This window comes from Antechinus flavipes, chromosome 4, assembly GCF_016432865.1.
Source record: "Antechinus flavipes isolate AdamAnt ecotype Samford, QLD, Australia chromosome 4, AdamAnt_v2, whole genome shotgun sequence".
Classification (NCBI taxonomy): Eukaryota; Metazoa; Chordata; class Mammalia; order Dasyuromorphia; family Dasyuridae; genus Antechinus; species Antechinus flavipes.
The window spans coordinates 129,629,152-129,647,350 of record NC_067401.1 but is presented as its reverse complement, the minus strand read 5'-3'; the positions used below and the strand labels follow the sequence as shown (position 1 = coordinate 129,647,350).

At 48.5% G+C, this 18,199-nt stretch overlaps 1 protein-coding gene across 1 annotated transcript; it reads left to right on the top strand.

The window, feature by feature from the left end:
- Positions 1–2,086: 2,086 nt before the first annotated feature.
- Positions 2,087–16,190, top strand: XYLT2 (xylosyltransferase 2). Its single transcript, XM_051994324.1, has 11 exons — positions 2,087–2,271; positions 5,909–6,407; positions 6,650–6,825; positions 6,954–7,156; positions 9,918–9,998; positions 10,290–10,506; positions 10,641–10,817; positions 12,921–13,183; positions 13,621–13,816; positions 14,391–14,724; positions 14,951–16,190. The coding sequence occupies exons 1-11, from the start codon at positions 2,137–2,139 to the stop codon at positions 15,271–15,273; spliced, it is 2,604 nt and encodes an 867-aa protein (XP_051850284.1). The 5' UTR covers positions 2,087–2,136; the 3' UTR covers positions 15,274–16,190.
- The last annotated feature ends 2,009 nt before the right edge of the window (positions 16,191–18,199 follow it).

The following is an 18,199-nucleotide window of genomic DNA, read 5'->3' as shown; positions in this document are numbered from 1 at the left end:
ATCTCATCAAACTGAATGGAAATTGTTGACTCTCTAGAGCAATTCTCTCACAATAATGATGAGGATAATGACAATACACATTTCTAAATGCTTCAAGAATTCAATAATTCTGTGACATATTTAACTTGTATAGGACTGCTTGCCATCTGGGGGAGGGGGTGAAGGGAGGGAGGGGAAAAGTCGGAGCAGAAGTGAGTGCAAGGGATAATGTTGTAAAAAAATTACCCAGACGTGGGCTCTGTCAATAAAAAGTTACAAAAAAAAAAAAAAAAAGAATTCAGTGCTTTTTTCATAACAATACTTTATAGGGGATGGTGCAAGTATTATTATAGATGGAGAAACTAAGGTCCAGAGAGATATCCAAGTGTCAAAAACTTGGATTACATTACAATATTTTGTTAAGCATATTTGTATTGTGTTATACTATATCGTACCATAGTGTAAGGGAAGATTGTTGTTCAGTCATATCCAATGCCAATGCTGTCCGGGGGGATTCCTTGGCAAAGACACTAGAGACATTTGCCACTTCCTTCTCCAGTAGATTAAGACACAAGTTAAATGACTTGCTCAGAATCACACAACAAGTAAATATCTGAGTCAGGTCTTCCTGACTCCAGATCCAGCACTCTATCCCCAGCTGCCTAAAGTACTGAAAAGCTAAAGGACTCATCTCAGTCAGTAAATGGGAGAAGTACTGGAACCTGGGTTATTCTGAAAGGATAACTTTACACCCATGATGCCATGCTCTTATGGTATATATTTTATCATGTTACATTGTATTTTCTATATATATCATCATAAACCACATCAATATATATTGTTACATTTTATCTGTTAGAATGGTTAAGTCACTTTTCAGTTACACTCTTCAAGATGGGTTTCTTGGCAGAGATACTTGCCATTTCCTTCTCCAGCTCTTTTTACAGATGAGGAAACTGAGGCAAACATGATTCAGCGACTTGCTCAGAGTCATACTTCCTAGCAGTGATTTGAACCAGGAAGATGAGTCTGACTCCAAGCTGCCTCTGTCAACCTTATTGGTATCATGTTATAGTATCATGGAATATAATCTAATTCACAAAAATATCATGCTATACTACTACATCATATTCATAATATACTATATTGTGTCACATACCATGTTGTAAAGTATTAAAAAGAGCCGAATCCTTCAGCTGAGTAGCTGCACTAAACAGTGAAGTTCTTTACTTCCCAGAAGATGACAAAGCCACAGGATTGCATCCAACACGATTAGGCAGGACATGTATGATAGGCAGCCGGGGGACACAGAGTTCGGACCTGATTCACTTCCTAGCTGTGTGACGCTAGAAAAGTCACTTACCCTGTTTCCCTGAGTTCAAATTCGGCGGCAGACACTTAGTAGCTGTGTAACTTCGGGCAAGTCTCTTAACCCCTGTTTCCCTCAGTTTCCTCAGCTGTGAAATGGGAATAATAGCAGTCCCTACCTTCCAGGGATGCTGTGAGGATCAAATGAGGTACGTGTAAAGCGCTAGCAGCCCGGCGCCTGGTTAAGCGCTACATAAATGCCACATAGCGTTAGTACGCAAGCCTAACGTAGCGCAGTATCCATGACATGGAACGCGCTGCGTTGTGGTGTGATTTAAGTGTAGCATTATATTTTTATATATGGTGACTGATTGTCATTCTTTTACCTATAGGAGTTATGTGTGCCCTAGCAGTGCTTCCCGACCGCTGACGCTGCGAGACTAGCCTCCCATTCAATCCTCGGCGCAGCATCCTCAGCGCCCGAGCCGGTACGCGCCGCCCATCTGCCAACCTAGGAGGTCACCCAGCCCAGCCTCCCAGCGGGGCTGCGCGAGGGCACCAACTCAGTGCGCAACCGCAGAGGCGGGAGGCGGAGCCTCGCGGATGACCACGCCCGCGGGCGGAGCGTCGTGCCCTGGGCCCTAGCCCCTCCCCCGGGCTCGGCTCGCTCCCAGCCGCCGCCGAGATCTCTCCCCTGTCTCTTTCGCTCTGGGCTCTGTCTGCGCGCGTCCCCGCGCCCGGGCTGCAGGGTTCTGAAGCGCGCCGCGGCGGCGCGCGCCTGGTGGGAGGGGGAGGAGGAGGAGGCGTAGGGGGGGCTGCCGCCGCCGCCGCCGCCGCCGGGGCAGGAAGATGGTGGCGAGCGCGCGGGTGCAGAAGCTGGTGCGGCGCTACAAACTGGCGATCGCCACGGCGCTGGCCATCCTGCTGCTGCAGGGCCTGGTGGTGTGGAGCTTCAGCGGCCTGGAGGAGGAGGAGCCCGGGGAGGTGAGCCCGGCCCCGGGGGTGGGGGCCAGTGGGGGCGTGCTGCTGAGACGCAGCAGCCCGGGGGAGGGGGGCGCGGGGGCGCTGCTCCGGGAACGGACTCGAACCCGGAGCTGGGGTTACCGGAGAGAGTGTGGGTGCATGGCCCAGAGGCCCTGGGGAGAGGGGGCGAGAACCAGAACCTCCCTCCCCCACCGCCACCCTTCTCCAGGAGGGAGCCCAGCCCCGGCGGGGGTGGAGGGAGGTCCGGGTCCTAGGAAGTCCAGAAAGGGGGCCTGATGCGGAAGGGAGTAGAGGCGCGAGGCGAGGAGAGGATCCCCAGGGAGGCAGGGAAAGAAGGAGGGAACCCTGTGAGCTGTGAAGGTCAAGGGGAGGGGAGCAGGCTGCGGAGGGGGGAGGCCGAAGCCGGGGAAAGCGGGGTGGCCACAGGGATGGGACTTCTGGGGGAGTGGGCTGAAGACCGGCCGCTGGAGCCCTAGGCCAAACTTTCAGAAGTTAGGACTGAAGGAAGGAGCCGGGGAGGGGGGCAGGTGTGCGAGAGGGGAGGGCCCAACCTTGGAAACTTTGGGGACCTCCGACTTGGCGGCCCAGGAGGTGCCACGCGGGCCAAAGTAGCAGATTGGAAGAAGTGGGGTGTATAGCGGATTGGAACTGTAGAGCCCAGACCGTGGGGGCTGTTTCTCTGCCTCCCCAGAAACTGGAGAATGGGGTACCTGATGGGGGAGGGGATTGGGTCTTCCACCGGCTGAGAGATGGAGTCTTTAAAGTGTTTAACTTAGGAGAATCAGGGAAATTTGTTCCCCCTCCCAGACGAGAGAAAGGAGCTGCTTCTTTTTCCACACTGGAAAGCGTTAGGAGCTTAGGGAGGGGAGCCGGAAGATTGCCCCAGGGGGTAGGGATAGCCTGCCTGTTACCCACTTCCCTGAGTGGAGCAGCCTCGGCATTTTGCCGGACCCGGGACTCCCCTCCAACATCCAAGAGCAAAGAGTCTGTGCAGAGGTTCCAGCCCCCTCCCAACTCCAGCCTTTAATTTCACACAAAACTTTAGTTCTATTTAGACATATAATAGTCCTGATCAGATCTCATTCTGCTCCGGCATCAGAAGTCTCAGCCCTAGTAAGGCAACTGTCATGTCCCTGGAAGAAGCCGTCATGTGTTCTCTCAAAGGCTGCTCTTTCTGTGACCCATCACCCTGCTGGGCTGTGGTTCTCACTTCCAGCCCAATGCTCATGCAGAAAGTGACAGGCCAGGAGACACTGCTTTCCTTGGAGGAACCCTGGGAATTTTAAGGCCGTGAGCTGTCCACTGGGTCCTCAGGCACACTGATTGTTGTCAATCAGTCAGGACTCCCTGGCTGTGCCTGATGAGTTCCTCCCCTATTTTCTCTATACCTTCCCAGGATGAAAGGAAAGGGAGAAGAAGGAATGAAGAAAAAGGAAACTGAATCTCAGTCTCACAGATTCACATATCACAGAATATCTGAGCTGGAATGGATGCTGCTAGTTCAACCACTTTATCTCACAGGGAGAACTAAGATTCACAGGTGTCCACAGTACAAGACATTTCTTCTGCTTGCCTTTCAGTGGGGCAGTTGTAGACGCCCTGGGGATGGATGCTACACACACCTACTGTTGTTTCTGAGCAGCTTAGGGAGCTCTCTATTCTCAGTTGGGGGTTGGGGTAGCATGTCTCTTATATTAATCCCCATCCTCTCAACCTGGGGGTGGAAAGTGGAGGTGTCACAGTCTAGTGACACATAGTTCCTTTTTGCCCTGTGTCCCTGAGCTCTGTTGAAGCAGCAGGGTTAGAATGAGGATTAAGAAAAGTACATCCCATCTATAGGAAGTCATGGCCCTGAGGTTTCCTCTTTGTCCTCTGTGACTAGACATACACGGGTGAGGAGGCAGGTAAGCATCCAGGACAGATGAACACAGCCAGGTCACAAGGGCAGTCAGCCCATCCCCCTCCACTTGGTGCAGAGAGGAAGCTGGCTTTAAGCTTACTGAGGTGATAAATTTGCAAGAGATCATTGTGTCTGCTGTTCAAGGCCTTCTCAGGAAATCGAGGGGAGCTTTCGTCACACCAGTGTGTTCCCACAGATAGCAGGGAGACTACACAATAGTGGAAGAGCTTTCCCAGATACCAGCTGGTGGGACCCGGAGGGGCAATGAGGAAGGGGGGTTCTTTCTCAGATTCCCCCAAGGTCACCGGCCAGGTCCGATCCAGAGGTCTCCCAGTGCTTTCTTTGCCCCCAGCTTCCTCTCAGCTTGTCCTTCCTAGGGTCAACCAGCTCTGGTGCAGTGCATGGAGATGCCCATTTTCCTACCCACATCCTGTCCCCAGGCCACAGAACTATTTGGCCTGTTGCCTTATTTTCTGCCCTTCTCCTTCCTCCCACTCCATTCTCTTCCCCTCAGCCATAGTGTCTCTGACATCAGCATCCACCCCAGAGAGACCTCAGCAGTGTTCTCTCTCCTATCCCCACCTGCCTGCACCTGGCAATGTCTTTTCACACCTACCATGTGGCACAGAACTAGGCTAATGAGCCATCTACCCTGCCATAAACTTGAATTACTGGAGTCTTTTACTGTCTTAACTTTTCCTGGAGATTGCTTCTCCTTAACAGGTATAGAAATGAAGAGAGTTCTCTGTCAGACCATCCTTCTCCCCCCTAACGGGTTTCTATTCCAGCCTGGAGACCCCTTTTCCCTCCCCCAACCTCTCCTGGGAACCTGTCAGGGGAGAAGATAACAGCTGTGAAAGCTTCATTTGTTCTGTTCCCAGGGGACCTCAATATCCTTAAGGCAGGGCTCTTCTGATTCCCTCCTACTTTTAGGGAGCCCTGGCTATAGTATGGCTTGGAAGTTGGGGGCTGCCGGAGGAGAAGAGGGAAACCTACTTGGTTACCAGGCAGAAAAATAGAAGCAGGGACAGCAAGTGTCCAGATGGGTTGATGTGGCTAGAAGAGTCAGCCCAGACTCTAGTTAAAGAATCCTGTGGAGGTTTTGGGAGTCCAGGAAATCAGGAGAAAGGAGAGGAAGGTGTCCAAGGCTCCCCTAGAGCCTGCTTTCTGCTTCTTGGTGAATTTTTTCTTGCCACAATGATAAAAGACTAGGAGAGAAGGGGGAGCTGGAAGGATGTCAGGAGCAGAAAAAAAAATTCAATTTGTACATATTTCTGTAGCACTTACAGTGCATCTTCCTCAAAGCAGTTCTCTGTGCTTTCCCTCCAGAGGAAGAAGCTGTGGCTCAGAATTGTTAAATGATTTGTGCAAGGTCACCCAGGGCATCCGTATCAGTCAGGACATGCACCAAGAGCCTTCTGACTACCAGGTCCTGTGTCTCTCCCGAAGTCTCCTAAAGTGTACATGGCTTGGAGGAATGGGCCAAGTGGTACTGGAACGGGAGCCACAAGGCTTGGGCTCTGGGTCCAGCTGGATCCTTGGCTTGTGTGGACTTATCTCTCTGGGCCTGTGCTCTCTGTAAAACTGTCAGCCCTCCCTGTCCCAAACAAGTGATTTCCTTTTTCCAGGCTTTGCTCCCAAGCGTCAGTGTAGTAACAAATGGGTGGAGGTGACCAGGTTGACAAAAATTTGCTGGTTCATTCCTTCCTTTACATTCCTTTACATATCTATTTGCAGAAAGGGAGACAGAGGAAGCCACGGCCACCAGACCCAGGCGAGGGCTCTAAAGACAGAGATAGTTCCGCTGGTCGACGGGGAAATGCTGGCCGGAGACACGGGCGCTGGAAGGGCCGAGCGGATAGCCCGGGGGTGTTGGTGGCCAAGGTGGTGAGAGCCGTGACGGGCAAGCACAGATTTAGCCGCCGGGTCCCCCCCGTCCCACCCCGAGAGCCCCTCAGCCGCCAGAACCTGAGTACTGGGGGTGGAGGAGAGGTGCTCCCTGGGGCAGGTGTTGCTGGCGCCTTCCAGCAAGGCGACACGGGCAGCGTGGAGGGTGCTCCCCAGCCCACAGAGAATGGCTTCACCCCCAAGTGTGAGATCACGGGCAAGGACGCCTTGTCTGCCTTGGCCCGGGCCAGCACCAAGCAATGTCAGCAGGAGATCGCCAACGTGGTGTGTCTGCACCAAGCAGGGAGTCTCATGCCCAAGGTTGTGCCCCGACACTGCCAGCTGTCTGGTGAGGCCCCAGAGGATCGGGTAGAACTTCCCTCCCTCCCCCTTGCCACCCAATGCAACTCCAGCTCTTTGGTTGGGGGACAGTCAGCTCTGTCCCTGCCCGGGAGGTGTGGTGGAACCCAGCCTGGGGAAGAAGCTGCCCGCCACAGGAGCCCCACTGCCCTCACAGGGAGGAGGTGGGGAGCCCTCGGGGCGAGGGGCCCGCTCTGTGTGCCCTCTCACCTTCCCCTCCGCCCTGCCCAGGAAAGGTGAGCCCCATGATTCAGTGGGACGAGAGCAGAGTGCAGCTGCCCCCGGGCCGGCCCTCCGTGCGAATTGCCTACATGCTGGTGGTTCACGGCCGTGCCATCCGGCAGCTCAAGAGGCTCCTCAAGGCTGTGTACCACGAGCGACACTTCTTCTACATCCATGTGGACAAGGTACCCCTGTGGGCCGGTGGGGGGACAGCTGAAGCCGGAGGGGTGGGGCCTCAGGACTCATGGGGCAGGGACAGAGGAGGAGCCAAGAGGCTCATGCAGCCGTGCCCGCGGCTTGTTTCTGCTCCCAGCGCTCCAACTATCTGCACCGAGAGGTGGTGGCTCTGGCCCAGCACTACGCCAATGTGCGGGTGACCCCCTGGCGCATGGGCACCATCTGGGGGGGTGCGAGTCTCCTGAAGATGTATCTGCGTAGCATGCAGGACTTGCTGGAGGCACCTGGCTGGACCTGGGACTTCTTCATTAACCTTAGTGCCACCGACTACCCTACCAGGTACTGGGGGCTCCTCTTCCTTCAGGACCCTGGGGGTCAGCTGGGTCAGTGCCAGCAAACAGGGATTTTTAGGGAGCGGGGAGAGAACACGAGGGGTCTTTGAGGAAATGAGAGAGATAAAAATTAGTGTTCCTTCTTCCCTGTGAGCCTTTGGCACAACAGTTCTTGATCTGTGGCCTTTTAAAAATGTTTTCTTTCTTTCTTGCATTTTGTGCTCCCAGTTATTATTATTATTATTTTTATTGAGGCAATTGGGGTTAAGTGACTTGCCCAGGATCACACAGCCAGGACGTGTTAAGTGTCTGAGAGCAGATTTGAACTCAGGGCCTCTTGACTTTAGGGCTAGTACCTTATCCACTGTGCCACCTAGCTGCCCCCAGTTATTCTATTTAGGCCTTTACACATATTCTAAGAAGGTTCCCTAGGCTTCATCATGATTTGAAAAGGAGTGAAGAAGTGCGATTTGCGATCATTATGTCTAGACCATCAGCAGCCCCAAACAAGGATGTCCTTCCTCCTCCTAGAAGAGTCATCAGGTCACAGATTTAGAATTGGAAAGGACATTGCTGGCCCATTTTACAAATGAGGATTACAAAGGGGCAGCTAGATGGTAAATGGATAGAACACCACGCCTAGACTCAGGAGGACTTGAGTTCAAATTCAAACTCAAATACTACCTAGCTGTGTGGTCTGTGTAATTTAACCATAATTGCCCTTCCTCCCCTCCAATAAATAAATAAATGAAAATTAAAAATAAAACAAATCAGGGTTATCTCTCTAGGTTTGCCCCAGGTGACACAGGGAGATAATAGCAAGGCCAAGATTGGAGTCTCCAGACTCCAAATACAATGCTTTTTCTGCTGTGTGTGTGTAATAATTTTTAATAGCTTTTTATTTACAAGGTATATGCATGGGTAATTTTACAGCATTGATAATTGCCAACCTTTTGTTCCAATTTTTCCCCTCCTTTCCCCCACTCCCTCCCCCAAATGGCAGGATGACCAATACATGTTAAATATATTAAAATATAAATTAAATACACAATAAGTATACATGACCAAACCGTTATTTTGCTGTACAAAAAGAATCAGACTCAGAAATATTGTGCAATTAGCCTGTGAAGGAAATAAAAAATCCAGGCGGGCAAAAAAAAGATTGGGAATTCAATGTAATGGTTTAGTCATCTCCCAGAGTTCTTTCACTGGGTGTAGCTGGTTCAGTTCATTACTGTTCTATTGGAACTGATTTGGTTCATCTCATTGCTGAAGATGGCCAGGTCCATCAGAATTGATCATCATATAGTATTGTTGTTGAAGTATATAATGATCTCCTGTCCTATTCCTTTCACTCAGCATCAGTTCGTGTAAGTCTCTCCAGGCCTTTCTGAAATCCTCCTCTTGGTCATTTCTTACAGAACAATAATATTCCATAACTTTCATATACTACAATTTATTCAACCATTCTCCAGTTGATGGGCATCCACTCAGTTTCCAGTTTCTGGCCACTACAAAGAAGACTGCCACAAACATTCTTGCACATACAGGTCCCTTTCCCTTCTTTAAGATCTCTTTGGGATATAATCTGCTGTATATATTAAAGGCATCTCAGTTTGCAATTACTAAGTTGGGAAAAATATATTTTCTAAATATAAAATTCAATTATAGTGAATTGAATTTTCTGTAGAGAAATTGACTGATTAGATTTATACTGGAGCAGTGAATTGGCAGAATTTTTTGGAAATCAATAAGGTATTATCCAATTAGGAGTTGAAAGGCTATTCATGTCTTTTGACTCAGGCCTCCCATTATTGGGACCATGTCTTTAGACTATTACTGATGGGTGGGAAAGACTTGTGTGTGAACAGTATTCCTCAGAGTATCATTTGTAATAGAAAAAAACTGGAAGGAATCCCATATGTCTAGTAATTGAAGAATGGCCGAATAAATTGTAGTGTGCAAAGAAAATGATTTGTATGTAACAATCTTATCCTACCGCTTAAAATTACAAATAAGAAAAATACAAAGAAATGTGAGAAGGCTTATATGAAATGACTCAGAATGAAAAGAGTAGATTCTAAAAACATTTTTGTGTTCTTGTGGTTCCATCCTGTCTGATTCTTTGTGGCCCCATTTGGAGTTTTCTTGGCAAAGATATTGGAGCAGTTCAGCATTCCTTCTCAAGCTCATTTTACAGATGAGGAAACTGAGGCAAACAGGGTTAAGTGATTTGCCTAGGGTTACATTGCTAGTAAGTGTCTGAACTCAGGTCTTTCTGATTCCAGGCCAGACACTATCCATTAGGCCACTGAACTGCCAAATAAAATTAGACACACTGGTTTTGACTGTATAAGTAACAGTCATTGAATAGGCAAATAAAATAAATAAGACATAATAACAATTATAAATTATTTTTCTAATTATATATTATATAATTTCTTCTATATCTAAAAATAAGATAAAATTTTAAAATAGTAAAATTCTGGAAAAATACACAAAAGGAAAAGAATTCAGAATGCCCTGAAACAAACTTAATTTTTTATTTAAAGTTAATATACATTTTTTCAAATATTTTCCTTTTTCAAATACATACAAAGGTGGTTATCAACATTCACCTTTGCAAAATCTTCTGTTTCAGGTCTTTCTCCCTCTCTCACCTCCCCCCAAGACAGCAAGCAATCCAATATAGATTTAACATGTGCAATTATTCTAAACACATTTCTAAGATTAATGTACGCTTTGAAAAAAACTGTTTCCTGCCCCAGGACCAATGATGAGCTGGTGACATTCCTGTCCAAATACCATGATAAGAATTTCCTGAAGTCTCATGGCCGGGACAACTCAAGGTGAGAATGAGGATGAGTTATGTGTCAGGTTAGCGAGAAGAAGCAGCATGAGCTGTGCAGAAGGATCCCCATTATATCCTGCCCTGGGATTAGACTTAATTAGAGGGATTGATTCACTGGTCATCAGTCAGGTAAGCAGTGAATGGTCCCGAAGTCCATCAAGCAGCTGACTGGAGGTGTGGGACAAACCTTTTCTACCCTAGACTTGAGGATCTCTTCCCACTGGCCCTGCCCCAGCTCCCTCCGACCATGCTGTCTCTGAATCTGTCTTTCTGTGCCCCTCCTCCTCAGGTTTATCAAGAAACAGGGCCTGGACCGGCTCTTTCACGAGTGTGACTCCCATATGTGGCGCCTGGGAGAACGGCAGATCCCAGAGGGCATCGTCGTGGATGGTGGCTCGGACTGGTTTGCCCTGACACGCAGCTTCGTGGAGTACGTGGTCTACACGGACGATCCCCTCGTGGCTCAGTTGCGTCAGTTCTATACCTACACACTCTTACCAGCTGAGGTGAGCAATCAGTCCTTAAAATCATCTGGAGGGGTGGGGATGCGAGTGACTGATGGTGGCTAAGAGGAGACGGTCAGTAGAGACACGTGGCACCTCATGAGGGGCTGGCTCATCTCCCTCTCCTCTCTCCACAGTCCTTCTTCCACACCGTGCTGGAGAACAGCCCTACCTGCAACACCCTGGTGGACAACAACCTGCGGGTCACCAACTGGAACCGTAAGCTGGGCTGCAAATGTCAGTACAAGCACATCGTGGACTGGTGTGGCTGCTCCCCCAATGACTTCAAGCCTCAGGACTTCCTTCGGCTACAGGTGCTGCCCCTGCCGAGCAGACTAGCTCGCTGTCCCTATGTGCCTTTCTGATCCTGGAATGAGGGGACAGGGGACTTTTAATTTCCTGGGCAGAGTGGGAAGAGAGACAGATAGCCAGACATGGGGCTGGTGAATAAGAGTAACAATTGACTTCATATCTACTCCCCCACACACATCCTTATCCTCTGTAGAGCCCCTACTAAGGGGATAGACCTCTACCAAAGGTAGAGTCAGGGGTCCTTCCCTGAGACTTATAAAGTTGTCTGGAGCCAGGCACTTAAGTGACTTTGTCCAGAATCACATAGGTGTTTGAGATGGGCACTTGAACCCAGAGCTTCCTGGATTTAAAGCCAGCTCTATAGCCCTGTTATTTCTCATATACCACTTAGAGACAGCCAGGTGGCTCAGTGGAGTCAGAAAGACCTGAATACCAATCCTGCTTCAGATGCTAACTTTATGATTCTCTCTCAGACTGTTTCCTCATCTACAAAATGGGGGTGCTAACAATCCCTGTTGCAGGATTGTTATGAGGATCAAGAAAGATTGTATTTGGAAAACACTTTATAAACCTGAAAGTACTATATCAATGTAGTTATCAGCCTACTAAGGCTTAAAAAGCACTTTGCATATACTCTCTTGTTTATCCTGAGTAACTCTGTGCAATAGCTAATTCCAGTTTCTTAATCCCCATTTTAGTAATAAGGAGATGGGGAATAACATGATGTGGAAGATGGAGAGCTGGGTTCAGGTCCTTTCTCTGACACATACTGACCAGTTGACCCTGGGCACCCTCTCAGAGCTCTAGGAACCTTCTTATATTCATTAGTTTCAGAGAAGATGCTGACCTGCTTTAGTAGAAAGGAGTTTCCTATACCAGTGAAATCATAGGGTTGGTTACCCCCTCTCCTCCCCCTCCCCTTATTCTGCAGTTTGCCCAGGATTGCCTCAGTTTCCTCATCTATAAAATGAGCTGGAGAAGGAAATGTCAAAGTACTTTGGTTTCTTTGCCAAGAAAACCCCAAAGGGAGTCATGAAGAGTCAAACATAACTGAAAAATGATTGAACAACATTTTGTACTTTTAAAGTTTGCAGAATTTGTAAAGATGCCACAGATCATCTCAAAACAAACTACCCCAAAGAGTAGATGCTACAGATGTTATTATTCCCACTTTACAGATTAGTAGACTGAGCTTCAAAGATGTTAAGTGACTCATGTTTAGTTACATAACATGGAAAAATATATATATAGTGATATAACATGGAAGGTTACCCCAACTGGTTCCTGACTCTTAAATCTAACATTCTCCCACAGCAGGCTACTCATAGAAAACCAAAGAATATCAGAGCTGCAACGTACAGCTCACGAAATATTTTACAAATGAGGCCCAAAGAAAGGAAACCAAACAATCAGTAAGCATTTCTTAAGTGCTTGCTACATTCCAGGCTCAGGGCTAAGGGCAGGCGGTTATAAGGAAAGGCAAAAATAGACCTTGCCTTCAATAAGCTTATAGTCTAATGGAAATGACTTGAACAAGTTCAATAACTACTTAGTGGCAATGCTGGGACTGGAACCTGCAGTCTTCTAAGTTCTGGCCAGTGCTCTTTGTACTTCATACCATGCTATTTTCTAGGACCCTGCAGCTGATCAGTGGTAGATCAAGGCCTGGATCTCCTGGCACTTTTAGAAACAGACCCTTGCTACATACACATTCAACATCGATTCAGAGGCTGACTTTTGATCCTCATTGCTGTCTTTGGGAAACCAAACTGGGGAAAGGCAGAGATCCTACAAGGAAGTTGGGTATAAAAATGAAGCTATCCTTGAGGTTACCAAGAGTCGATATGGAGATGGAAGCTAAAGTCAGAAAGACACCTCGCACACTTACCTGGCTGGGTGCCTCTGAGCTAGTCATTTGAAGCTTTAGTTTCCCCATTCTTAAAATGAGGTCCCTGCCAATTCTAAATCTAGCCAAAATCTTATTTCTGCTCCTTGCCCTTTAGTAACATGTGGGTAGAACCTAGAGATCTCTTTGCTCCATGTGGCAAAGTGTGGCCTCTAGTCTCTGCAATCCCAACAACTGTCTTATGTTATTTACATTCTAGCAACTCTCCAGACCTACCTTCTTTGCCCGAAAATTTGAATCAACTGTGAATCAGGAAGTGCTGGAAATCTTGGACTCTCACCTTTATGGTAGTTACCCTCCCAACACGCCAGCCCTCAAAGCGTACTGGGAAAATGCCCACGACATTGCCGATGGCCTGGGCGGGCTCAGCGACGTCATCCTCACTGCCTACACAGCTTTTTCCCGCCTCGGCCTACGTCATGCTGCTGCCATGGCATCCCCTCCAACTAACCAGCTCTGCAGGTGGGAGACACCACCCCGGTCCGCTTGCTGAAGTCAGTCATTCTCCCTCTCTCCCCGTTTTGATCACTCTTTGTGGACAGTGTCCCATAACATGGTCCCTATCATTGAAGAGTTCCTTCTTTGATGGGCAAGATGCTGTCTCTTTCTTTAGGGAGCTTTCATTACCATGAGGGACATAATCTTCCCCTTATCTCAAGAATTCTGAAACTGATGGGGAAGAAGAACACATAAATGAGGGTTTTTTAAAAAGGGAGGGGGCATGACGAGCACTTGAAAAAAAACTGTATAAATGAGAAACTTATGCTGTAGAGAAGTGGAGGGTGGAGTTGATGCAGGATGAGGTCTAGGAGGGTCCTATCTGGGACATCCCATTCCTGACCTGTTTCTGTTGACCAATGTCTTCATTTCTCCTTCCCCATCCCCAACATTCATCATAGGTTTGAGCCTAAAGGCTTCCCATCCAGTGTCCACCTGTATTTCTATGATGACCGTTTCCAGGGCTACTTGTTGACCCAGACAGTGCAACCTGTGGCCTCTGGGCCCGAAGAGGCGCTGGAGATGTGGCTGATGCCTCGGGGGGCCCTGAAGCTAACAGAACACAATGGTCAGGCCAACCGGCTGCAGAACCTGGAGGTGGGATGGGGGCCCTCATCCCCTTATCCCTTGTCCTCTACCCCCATTCCCCTGGTACAACACTACATTCATGGGTGTCCTTTGGTCTAGAAGGCAGTGATGGCCTAATATCCCTCCTCCATGTCCCTTCAGTCCAATCTAGATTAAATGAGGCGTGGCGAGAAAAGCTTTCGGATCTCAAAAACTCAGCTTTGACTTCCTTAGACAAACATTTATTGAGCACTTACTATATGCTAAGCACTATGTCAAGTGCCAGGGATATAAAAAAAAGTCAAAAATGAAACAGTCATTGTTCTCACGGAGTTTACATTCTGGTAGGGCAGACAACATCCTATAAGTATATGCAAAATACAAAGGCCTTTTTGGGGGGGCTCTCACTCTGCTTTGTAGAGCATTCTCCTTCCTGTCATTGCAGAGCAGTTGAGAAGAAAACTCCATAGTGATCATTCAGTCAGATCTCCTCATTTTAATGACACAGAGGAAGGGAAATAAGGTGCCCCCCCCTTCCCTTTCCTACCCATCCTTCTGCAAAGAAAATCACCAGCATCTTTTCCAAATGCTTCCCTCCTCACAGGTAGGCACAGAGTGGGACCCCAAGGAGCGTCTCTTCCGGAACTTTGGGGGATTGTTGGGGCCTCTGGATGAGCCAGTAGCCATGCAGCGTTGGGCCCGTGGCCCCAACCTAACAGCCACTGTTGTTTGGATTGATCCCACCTTTGTGGTGGCCACCTCGTATGACATCACAGTCGACTCTGAAGCTGAGGTCACTCAGTATAAGCCTCCCCTGAGCCGGCCCCTGCGACCTGGTGCCTGGACCGTCCGTCTGCTGCAGTTCTGGGAACCCCTGGGAGAGACTCGCTTCCTGGTGTTGCCCCTGACCTTCAACCGCAAACTACCTCTCAGGAAAGGTAATGAATGATGCTGTAGCCCCAGGGTCGGTCAGAATGGGGACTGTGAGGCCCAGAGGAGGATGAGCTTGTGCCACACAGCAAGTGGCCCTCTTGGTAGGGATGAGGCTGGGATTAGAGAATCCTGGTCCTCAGACCAGGCTAAGGATTCTTTCTTGACCTGGATGTGGGCTTGTCCAACGGAGTGGGGAATACTGATTCTGTGTCCCTCCTACGCTTATTGCAGATGATGGGAGCTGGCTACACGCTGGGCCCCCCCACAATGAGTACATGGAGCAGAGTTTCCAGGGCCTGAGTGGAATCTTGAACCTTCCCCGGCCAGAGCAGGCAGAAGAAGCTTCTCGGAGGCACTCTGAATTGACGGGCCCTGCCCTGGAGGACTGGACAGATAGCACCTTGGGCAGCTTCTGGTCAGTGGCAGGGCTGTGTGCCACAGGCCCCTCAGTCTGTCCCAACCTGGAGCTCTGCAGCCAGACCAGCTGGAGTTCCCTCTCTCCTGACCCCAAGTCAGAGCTTGGTCCTGTCAAAGCTGACGGCCGGCTGAGGTAGCGGGACCACAGTGGGAGCCCGGGGAAAATCCCGGGGCGTTGCACCTTAGGAACTCCATGGAGGAAGAGGTGATCAAGGGACCATCCTCTCCCATGGGTGAGAAGTTGGGGTCTAGCCTCATCGTCCCATCCCCCCTCCATTCGTTGGCTGGAGTGAGCAGCAAGTGGACCCTGATGGGCTACTTATCAGACAGTTCCAAACTGGGGACCAGAGAAGAGCAGAGAAAACTAGGGTTCCTTCAGTTACCGAGCCAGTGCTGCTCCTGTGCCCTCTTCAGTTTGTCTAAGTTCTACTTACTTTTTTAAAGATGGCTTTGTGGAGAGGGCCTAAAGACAGGAAAAGGAGAGAGGAGCAAAGTGCAATAAAGTCTCAGGCAGCCCCAGGGAGATATGGTGCCCCTAGGATCTGCAGAACAGGGAACCAACCTGGCACTTCAAGGAGTTTCCTGAGAGAGCCTGAGTCCCCTCCCTTTTGCCCCAGAAGCCCAGGTCAGTAGAGCTGAGGGCAAAAGATGCTGCTGGTCTTGTCCAAAAAAAACAACCCAATCAACAAACAACCCATCTCTAAAGAGCTCCTAGATAACTGGGTAATCTGTGAAACTGGGCGCCAGAGAGGAGATACAGGAAAGGGAAATGTTTGGGGCTCCTGGGTCTGATGGTCTGCTCTGTCTCCTTTATGTGAAATGGGTGCTGTCCTGAGACACCCATGGTGCTGACAGATTAGGCTCTGCAAAGCAGGGAGCTCGAGGAGTCCTGGACACAGGTGGTTCCTGTGACAACAGGAGTGAACTAGAGAGAGCAAAGCAAGAACTGCCCTCTCAGGTCGTTCCTGAGAGGGAACCAGAGCAGTGGTGAGCCTGGAGCGCTGTGTAAAACCTGAAATATGCAACAGCAGAAATATATCTCTTACATCTCTAATAGAGTCCCTAGTGTGCTTCCTGGAGGAGGGGCTCCTGCTGAGGGGAGCGGGCACTGGAGCTTTATGGTGCACTCCAACAGGACTCCAGTTGGCCCCTCCCCATCCTCTGACCATCCCCTTAGGAGCACCAGGCTCCTGTCCCTCCCCCCATCTTGATTGCCACAACCTTGACTCCTCCCATAAGCCATTCCAAGCCAGCTCTTTTCTCTCCTTCCCTCTACCAGATTACCTAAAGAACTCCAGGGCGCCATGAAGATGTTAGGGATATCATATCTGGGTCCACTGGACTCCAGGGATAGGACACTTTGCCCCCTGGATTTTTCTTAGGGATGGCCCCTAAATTTCTGAGCCCCTTGAAACTCTCTAGAAGGCTTAGCTGTTTCGGTACGAGGCAGAATCCTAGGCAGTTTTGATGGTCATTTTCATCCCAGGTGACCCTTCTGTCCCTTAATGTCATTTACACCATAGTGTAATTGTTAGTGGCTTACCTTCCTGTGGGCTATTTGCATTTTATGCCTTATCCCTAATTGGGGGATGAAAAGAATAATTAGTATTTATGTAGTGCTTTAAGTTTTACAAATATTTTACAGATTTTATCCCATTTGATACAACATCCCCAAGAGTAGGTGCTATTATAATCCTCATTCTACAGTTGAGGAAACAGTCTGATATGAGATTAAGTGACTGGCCCATAGTCCCACAGTAAGTGGCCACTGAGTGCCCTTACACTGTTTTCTATATCACTGAACAGCTAGGGTTTGACTGGGGATCAGAAGTGCCATCTACAGATCCCCAGTAACCCGTCTTTTTACCACATCAAGGTAGGAAGGAAGCTAAAGGAATTTAAAAGAAACAAGTTTGGGGTGGGGGAGGGCTTGAGAGGACAGAAAAGAGCTTGGGTACACAGTATTAGAAGAGGCCATTTTATTGAGATCGGAGTTTACAGATACGAAAGATAAATGGCTTGCCCCAGTCAGAAATTGGGTCCATGGATGGTGAGAGAAATAACACTCTCTTATAGCGAGTCACATCCTCTCCCTAGAAACCAGCAGTCTGGAGCTAAGGCCACTTTGAGAAGCCCTCGGTTCTTCGGGAACCACACAAGGTGAGGAAGGATGGAGAAGGCCCAATTGAAGAGATCTGGTTTCTAGGGAGTATTTTGCTACATCACCAGGAGAGGGCGTCCTTAACTAGGAGCTTGCCACACAACTCCCAGTTTTGGGGATGACCCAGAAAATGGAAGCAGGGAACTCAAAGCAAATGAAAACGCCTCTGGATTCAGAGGCAGTTTTGGTGATCTGTTAGGATGTTATTTTTCTGATTTTAAAGATGGAAAGAGCCATGGCTTCTTTCTAGTTAAAAGCAAAACAACAAACTTTGATTTCCAGTCCATTTAAATATTTTCCAAGGACCAGCCAAGCTTGTGTGAAAGGGGAACATGGAAAGCTCACCACTCAGTCTGATGACTGGAATGAGTTCTTTGCCCAAGGCAACCCATGAAACAGTTTGTGTGTGTGGTGTGTATATTTACAAATCCAATTGCAACTAGCACTTATATACTGCATATATTATTTCCTTACAACAACCCTGGGAGGAAGGTGCTGTTATTATCTCCATTTTATAAATGAGGAATCTGAGGCTGAAAGCACTTTGTATAGATCTGAATATCACCCTAAGTCCCTAATTCTATCCATCTATTGAAACACAGGTAATTCAAATGTGATTATATATGTGTAAACAGAGAAAAAGAGTGATGAAGTGAGAAGATGGGTGACTTTGGGTGAAGGAAGAAACCAATTGATATTTATGAAGTCCCTGCTATATACTTGGGGACATGAAGACAAATGACATCCAGTCCTACTATCAAGAAGTTTACAATCTTATCTGTAGAAACAGTAGCTCCACATAGAAGATATACATAGAATTAAAGAGTAATTTGGGTAGCAAGGAGCACTAGCAAGGGAATGACTGAGAAGTAGAGCAGGAAGATCCTCATGGCAAGTCTGGC

What these genes read in the sequence shown, in the direction of transcription:
- XYLT2 (XM_051994324.1), top strand. Translation starts at nt 2,137, where the DNA reads ATGGTGGCGAGCGCGCGGGTGCAGAAGCTGGTGCGGCGCTACAAACTG. An exon ending in ACACACTCTTACCAGCTGAG is followed by an intron (nt 10,507 to 10,640) that starts GTGAGCAATCAG and finishes CTCTCTCCACAG; the next exon opens with TCCTTCTTCCACACCGTGCT. An exon ending in CAAACTACCTCTCAGGAAAG is followed by an intron (nt 14,725 to 14,950) that starts GTAATGAATGAT and finishes CGCTTATTGCAG; the next exon opens with ATGATGGGAGCTGGCTACAC.